This window comes from Pundamilia nyererei, unplaced genomic scaffold (genome assembly GCF_000239375.1).
Source record: "Pundamilia nyererei isolate P.nyererei 1_Seehausen unplaced genomic scaffold, PunNye1.0 scaffold00130, whole genome shotgun sequence".
NCBI classification, from domain to species: Eukaryota; Metazoa; Chordata; class Actinopteri; order Cichliformes; family Cichlidae; genus Pundamilia; species Pundamilia nyererei.
Window position 1 is genome coordinate 590,640 of NW_005187531.1, and position 8,247 is coordinate 598,886.

An 8,247-nucleotide genomic window follows, 5' to 3' on the forward strand; every position below is an offset into this window, starting at 1 on the left:
GTACCTCTGGTGCAAATTACTGACCTCTGTCATCATTTTAGGTGGGGGAACTTGCACAATCGGTGGCTGACTAAATACTTTTTTGCCCCACTGTACTATATGGTTACATGTACTGTGTTTAAGAACAGATCCGGAGAGCTTTTAAACTTGAAAACAGCAGTCTCTCGTGTTCCGAAACACCTGGACTTAGTGTAGTTACACAAGAAGATCATGCCCAGTTTTTTTGTTTTTTTTTTTACTCAGACTGATGCAGAACTGGTGGACGCGGCGGAGGCTGAGGAGAGAACACGGCCCAAATGCAAAGGCTGGCTTTCCACAGTGGGAGAGGGATTTTAACCTGCAGCCAATGAATGCCTATGGACTGTTTGATGAATACCTGGAGATGAGTATGTTGGATGCAAGCACAATATGAATGAAATATGCTTTGCTGGTAACCTTTGATATCAGTTCTGTATTTTAAGGCTATCCTAAAATGCACTCTACAGTTTAATCTTCAGAATTTATCTAAACAATTTTTTTTATCTTGGTCCCAGCAGCTTCAATCCATGTTATGTAATTCTGACACTGCACTATATTGAATTAGAGCTAGAAGCTTTTCCACGTGCTTTAAGGAGCTTTAAGGTGCATTTGATGTTTTTGATCATTGTTTTGGATTTTCATCCTACAGTTTTTAAGTTCACCCATTCCCAGATTTGAAATCGCTCAAATAAATCCACTATACGCTTTCTTCAAGTCATAAAGAGCTGAACAGGACAGAAACTACTGCCTTACATTCAAGCAGCATCCAATAACATGACTCTAAATTCTTAAATTCCAGTCTAAAAAAAACTGTTTGAAAGCATGATGAACATCTAAAGGAGATGTTGGACATCAGGCATGTTTTTGTTACATGCCTGATGTTCAAGGTAGCTAGTTTACCTTTATACAGTCTGGCTTCATTAAACCTAATAACCACAATCAGGCGAAACCTTCTCACAACACTGGTTTTCAACTCAATAAATAAAGGTTAGGGTCAACAGTATCATTCCTTCATATTTGTGCATGAGTAGATATGATTGTAAATCCCTTAAATGTATCCCTATTCTTAATGATCTTTATGATCCAGCCATGGTGATGTCAAATAGCCAAAAACTTACAGCGAGTAGTAAACAAACAGAGCCTTTTTTAATATCTGTGCACTGAGGTCTGCTCGAGCTTTGAGTGATCAATAGACAGAGATTTTATAAATGTAGCTTGCTCAGGGTAGCAGGCTACTGTGCAGCATAAATGTCTGGATTTACCATGGCAACCACAAATCCTGCTTGTAATTAAATTGAGTAGAAATCACAACAACGGTCGCCTCAAGGTGCTTCTTATTGTTAGGTAAAGACCCAACAATAATGCAGACAAAACCCCGTCAATCAGACAGCCCTCTATGAGCAAGCACTTGGCGACAGTGGGAAGGAAAACCTCCCCTTTAACAGGAAGAAACCTCAAACAGAACCAGGCATCTGCCGTGGCCGGCTGTAGTGCAGGCCTCTGAAGTCTTGCACTGTTTGTTTCAGTTTTACAGTTTGGCTTTACCACCATCTTCGTGGCAGCTTTCCCTCTGGCCCCTCTCTTGGCGCTGATCAACAACATCATCGAGATCCGTTTAGACGCTTACAAGTTTGTCACACAGTGGCGACGCCCTCTGCCATCACAAGCCAAAGACATAGGTAAAGAGTAAAATGCAGTACGTTCCTTTATTACAGAAACACTTTCCTGTTTGTGGGGTGTCTTTGAAATCATTCTTTATTGGCAGGGATCTGGTATGGCATTTTGGAGGGCATCGGCATCTTGTCCGTCATCACCAACGCCTTTGTGATTGCCGTTACCTCGGACTTCATCCCCCGCCTTGTTTACGCCTACAAGTACGGACCCTGCGCTGGTCAGGGCCGAGCAGGGGAGGGGTGAGGGATGATTTTACAGTTTTTGCTTTGAGTCTGTGTTGCTGCATGCTGCAGTTGGTAAAATCATTTCCCGTATGTGCCGCAGGTGCATGATGGGTTATGTCAACGCCAGTCTCTCAGTTTTCCGGGTGTCAGATTTTGAGAGGAGGTCGCACCCCAGGACGAATGGCTCGGAGCTGTTTGGAGAAGCCGTGAAGTACTGCAGGTGGTGTGAGAAGTGAAAAGCTGTTATTTTGAGGAAGCTGTATGTAGAAAACAGAAACACTGTGGGAAGAGAAGTTTGTTTATTTTAAAAAGGCTTCAGCTAAAAGCACAGGGTCAACTATAAGATAATCCACTACTTTATTCACAATTCTGGTAACTGAGTGATCTTACTGAGATCCACATTGAACTGAAGTTACAGAACATCATTTTGGAAACGCCCCATTTTCTGCCAGTATCCCAATTTTCCTGCTCACTAAATGAGTAAATGAGTCATCAGTGTTTCTGTAGGATGAACTTTGACCTTTCTCTTTTTTCCCCTCCCCTTTTAGGTATCGTGACTACAGGGAGCCTCCAGATTCTGCAGAGCCTTACTCTTACACTCTGCAGTTCTGGCACGTCCTGGCAGCCCGGCTGGCCTTCATCATTGTTTTTGAGGTCAGTCTTTTGTAGTCACTGACAAATGACAGCAGGCTGCAGGCTGCCTTTGGAATTGGATTCCTTCTTATTATTTTGTCAACAGGTTTTCACCTTTCTCTCTTATTTATCAGGACCAACCAGCAGTGCTGTGAAAAAGTACTTGACTCCCTTCTTTCCCCCTTCAAACTAATTCTAATTTTATAGAAAGATAAAAAGAGTAAATGCAAATTTCAGTTTTTAAATTATAATTTCATTGATCAAAAAAGCTATCTTACCTCGACCTTAGTCTAGGTGAATTAGTTGTTGTGAGCCATATTTTTTTTTTAGAAAAATTTGTTTTAGATTACGAGCCACACCCAGGAAGACCTGTTGAATCAAGAATTCACTTAAATAGAACCTGTCTGAGAAGCTGAAGAGGTCTAAGAGATCTCAAAAAGGAGGAACATCATGACACGATCTAAAGAAACTCAAGAAGATCTGAGAGAACAGATGAGAGACAAAGTCATCGACACCGGGGTGGAAGGGTTACAAAGGCATTTCTAAGGCTGAGGGAGGTCGTTATTCACAAATGGAGAAAACTTGGAGCATTCACAGGAAAGTCCACCCTTCCAAAATTTCTCTATGAGTGCATCAGCAACTTATCAAGGAGGTTACAAGAGAACTGCAGACGTAAATTGTCTCTAAAGGTCAAAGGTCATGGCTCAAAAATAAGAAAGACACTGGGCAACAACGGCACCAGGGGAGAGTTGGTGGAGACAGCCACAGCTGACCAAAAAGAACATAAAGGCTCGTTTCACAATTGCCAGAAACTATCTTAAATCTATTCTATTCAATTCAATTCAATTTTATTTATATAGCGCCAAATCACAACAAAAGTCGCCTCAAGGCGCTTCATAGATACAGAGAAAAACCCAACAGCAAGCACTTTGGCGACAGTGGGAAGGAAAAACTCCCTTTTAACAGGAAGAAACCTCCGGCAGAACCAGGCTCAGGGAGGGGAGGGGACATCTGCTGCAACCGGTTGGGGCGAGAGAAGAAAAACATCTGCCATAAAACTAACACAACATCATACAAGCAGGCAGACATGGTTGTAACAGTGTGGTGATCTGGGCCTACCTTGCTGCTTCAGGACTTGGTGGAATGTAATTGGTGGAGCCATGAATTATGCTCTCTACCAGAAAATCCTGAAGGAGAATGTCAGGCCATCAGTTCATGCCCTGAAGCACAAGCTCACTTCTGCAGCAGGACGATGATCCCAAATACACCAGAGAGTCCACCTCTGAATGGCTAAAAATAACGAAACTTCAGGTTTTGGAGTGACTAGTCAAAGTCTGAACTTAAATCTTTGACCTTAAAAGGCCGTTCATGTCTGAAAACCCTCCAGTGTTGCTAAATTAAAACAGTTTTGCAAAGAGAATGCCTCAATTTCTCCACAATGAAGTGAAAGACTCATTGCCAGTTGGCACACTTGATTGCAGTTCTTGGGCGGCACAACCAGTTATGTTTAGATGGATTGTTTTCCCCTTAAAAATAATTTAAAATTGCATTTTGCATTTACTGGGGTTACTTTTGAATAATAATAATAAAAGTGTTCAATGATCTGAAACATCAAGTGTTACAAATATGCAAAAAAGTAAGAAATCATGAAGGGGTTAAATACATTTTCAAAGAACTGTATTTTTCTCAATATTTTTCTCTAATCTAAAACAGCCTAATAGAGACATGGCTCTAGTGAATATTTTTAACCATGACCCATCAACTCAAATCATTTAGAGACTAAAGATTTGATGAATTGCAGAAAAGTGCAGCCTCAGAAGCCCAGTCATGTTCTAACGTTGCTGTGACCAAAATAGAGTCATGCAATTTAAAAAAACACGTTCTGCTTCCTGTGTTTGGCATTCTGAGCGACCTGTTCCAGCTTTCTGCGGCTGGAGGAGTACACTCTTCTATTTTAGCTCACACGCTCTAAGTAACATTGCAACTAATCCAGATTTAGGAGGTGTAAAAAAAGCATTTTATAAATCCAGATTAGAGCTGCTCGGGTACAGTGTATTTATCAGAGAAGAGGCTCAAATAAACGTGTCACTCGGAAATTTTTTACCATCTTTCAAATCATTTGTTATGCTTTGTGAAGCATTTAACTGATAAAGAACCAGTCTTTCCTATTAGGACATAACAATCAAAGAAGAAAAGCATTACTGCATCTTATCACTTCAAAGTTCTTAGCATAGTGGAGGTATAGCTCTGGGATTTCTGATAAAGTTCTGTGTTTTTGTAGCATATGGTCTTTGCCATCAAGACTCTAATCGCATACCTGATCCCCGACCTTCCCAAGGACCTGCGAGACAGAATGCGCAGGGAGAAATACTTGATCCAGGAGATGATGTATGAGGCTGAGTTGGAGAGACTGCAAAAGGAAAAAAACGAGAAGAAGAAGAAAGACAGGGTCCACCATAAGGAATGGCCCTGAACACACCAACAGGTACATGTAGAGAGATTTTCTTCAGCTCTATTAAGGCTGTATATCAAAAATGGCTACCATGATGTCATTTATTTGTTTGTGAAGACCAGCGTTGGGGTTGTTATTTAGGAAAAGTATTGCTTTATTACTTTTATTAAATGTAAGTATGTTACTGAATTACTCGCCAGAAAGAGTAAAAAATTTTTACACTACTCGTTACATTACTTTCCAGTTACTCTGTAAAATGACCTGAAACACAGTGTCATGTAATTACTATTTAACAAACCTGAGGCTACAGTCCCACACATCAGCCCAAATCCCTATCCTAGTGAGGACAGGTCTACAATCTTTCTTTTAGTAGTTGCATATGAACACAAAGCAAAGAAACCTCAAAGGGGCTGCTGCAGTGATTCTGCTTAAGTGGCATGAACAGGTGGAAACAGAGGCTTCAAGTCTGATGACTCATCATTTAACTAAGTGAAGATCAAGCCTATTAAAGATCAGCGTTTGGTTGCTGGGTTGGGGTCGGCATATACTCTGGGTTTTTGGCTAGCTTTGCCTTAGCATGCTGTCTGTGCAGACATGCGCAAAAAATAAAGTTGCTTTATCAGTAAAATGTGGCTTGTGGGCTTGTGTTAATTTTGTGAAATTAAAATAAAAGTGATGCACATAACTCCTCAAAGCTGATGCCGCTCCACCATTTTACTCCACCCAAATTCAGTTGATTGTAGTGCAAGTACACAAGACAAAAAAAAAGTGTTCGATGTGGGGTGTTTTTTTCATTTCTGCTGCTGATAACTGAAGAACCTTTGTAACAGACGTAAAGAGATAGTTGTAACTGCAATATAATTGCTGAATTTAGTATCATATTAACATATTACATTACAGTATTATGGACACATGTAATGTGATGAATCATATTACTTTGCATGCGTTGTATTACTTACTCGTGTAATGTTTACTTTGTAATGCGTTACACCAGTACACTGGTGACCCATGTTGATGGTTTAAAGTTATTAATTTGACCACTGCTGTTCTTTTAGCCGGTATTTAGTGCCTAAAATTAGAATACCATAAAGTGAATGGGCGACATATGCAGACATAAGTGTCTGCTAAGTCACACAGAGAGGTTACACTGATTTGTAGTGGCATTTACCGCTTTACTCACCACGTTCTCATCCCAACGCATAACATACCGGCGCATGTGACAGATCGTCGGTATGTTACGCATTCTGAGGCATGAGAGCCGAAAGGAATGAATCCTTACATGTAAATGTGTTTTATGTTCTGATCATGAATCACTCTGGAAAACACTACGCGATAGGTTTAAGCTTATGGTTAAGGTTCTGGTTCAGGCTGGAAGCGAGGGCTGGAGCCTCTGCTCGAAGCGTGTGTTCCCACCACGAGCAGCATTCTGTTGGATTCAATTGAGAATCTGGAGCATCTCATAAGGACGCAGAAGGGTACCTCTCGCGTCACTATGAGACTCCTTGGGCTGTGAGAAATTGTCAGTATGTTGCGCGTTGGGAATGAGAATGTTCTGCTTTACTACCTTTTAAAGATTTTTACCGCTAAGTTTTAAAAGTTTAAAAAGTCCGAGTTATTAAATACTTAGCGGTGTGACTCAGCTATAGAGACCAAAAGCCTTTTTTGTATAAGGCTGTACGCATCCCTGTTTCCGCTATGATGTTTTACCAAGGGGGTCTTTGGAGACAGTCTTGAGGAAATGCAGTATTTGGCATTAATGCATTAGCTTCCGTTTTCAGCTCTGGTAGTTGCCATTTACTCACAACTAGCATCTTCTTATGGGGACTACAAATTTCAGTCCACCAGAACAGCTGTTGCAGTCTTGTATTTACTCTAGCTAACTAGCAAATTGTGCTAACGTTTAGTTCTGACTGAAAATGTGAACTGATTGAAAGCCTGGTTTATGTTTTTTATCTATATCCAGTCTATCCACAGAAATTCAAAAGCCCATCTAATATCGACTTAATAAATGTACAGTTGTATGACCAGGAAATGAAAGTTCTTGTGTTTAATAAGTGTTATAGTCACTTTTAGTTGGCATTTTCTGTTACTGGACTAAAACCCAGACATTTAAATTCATTACAGAGTAAAGTTACTAAGCTACAGTTCAAGTTATTGCTCAAAAGATGACATTAAAAGCAGTTTTCTGCTGCCATGGATGAATGCCGTGTATATTCAGTACAAAGTGTATTCAAACTGCGATCCAAATAAATGTAAATAAAGCTGTTTGTTTGAAATGTTTCTCGGTGTTTGCAAGCTTTACACGAGTGTCTCTTATTTCCAGGTAGTCAGCAGGTCTTTGGTTTTCACAGCACAGCAGAGGGGGAGTGCCGGGTTTCCTGCATGTACTGGACTCTCATCCCTTCCTCCTGCTATGTCAGACCAGCCCCTCCGGTTGGACAGTTTCTGAACTGCATCTAGCTCACCGTAACAGTGACTTTGGAGCCCATGTCTGCAAAACTAAGAGAAGTGCTCTGGAACATTTGGCAGTGGGATTTGCTACTTTTTCCCCTCCAGTTTGGACTCTCAGCAGGGTACATCTTCAGATCCTGAATGTAGATTTTAAGCAAGATGAAACTTTTCCACATTTTCTGTTTTAGATGAGAGGACCTACTCTCCTGAGCTTACTAGGTAACAAACCCTGTTTACATTTCTTCTTGCTAAGGGAGTTCACATTTTGCTTTACTGTAAATAAATGTATTTAAATGAATGTCAGGCTTATATGCTCTGCTATAGTGTAGTGCAAGAAAAATTAAGTAATGTAAAGACCTATTCTATCAAGGCTATGGCGCTGTCCACAGTTTGCCTATATTGGAAATGCTTTCCACTTGAATTTAGATTGATAACTGCAGTAATAAATATTATTTATTGTAAAGACATTTGACTTTCCCTTTCTTGATTATATCTTGAGTCAGTAGATGTTTTTTATTTAGACATTATTGTCATTAACACTGAAAAAAAAAACGTCATGGTAAGTTTAATGCATGGTTTAAAAGTACAGGGAGACAACTGTAAAAATTGAATATGGAAAATTCTTTCACTGCATCCAGCTTTTTTTTTTAACGTATTTTTACTTTTTTTTTCATAGCAGGTGAGTCAGCACTCACTAAAAAGTGAAAAAGGTGTGTTTATTTAATTGAGTTCCTACTTCAAGGAAACAGACTCATATATATTTCTAGTTAATTAATTCCACAGTAAAACCACAGA

At 40.0% G+C, this 8,247-nt stretch overlaps 1 protein-coding gene across 2 annotated transcripts in view; it reads left to right on the forward strand.

Annotated features, from left to right (window-relative positions):
- The window catches only part of LOC102194166 (anoctamin-4), a 58,799-nt gene extending 50,889 nt beyond the window's left edge, over positions 1-7,910 (forward strand). The window contains exons 23-29 of one of the 2 annotated variants that reach the window (XM_005743293.1): positions 244-386; positions 1,545-1,697; positions 1,784-1,931; positions 2,017-2,136; positions 2,465-2,570; positions 4,831-5,034; positions 7,325-7,910. In XM_005743293.1, coding sequence (XP_005743350.1) covers positions 244-386; positions 1,545-1,697; positions 1,784-1,931; positions 2,017-2,136; positions 2,465-2,570; positions 4,831-5,022 — 862 coding nt within the window. In that variant the 3' untranslated portion in view covers positions 5,023-5,034; positions 7,325-7,910. The remainder of the gene's footprint in view (positions 1-243; positions 387-1,544; positions 1,698-1,783; positions 1,932-2,016; positions 2,137-2,464; positions 2,571-4,830; positions 5,035-7,324) is intronic. The other variant, XM_005743294.1, reaches the window with a different exon arrangement.
- The last annotated feature ends 337 nt before the right edge of the window (positions 7,911-8,247 follow it).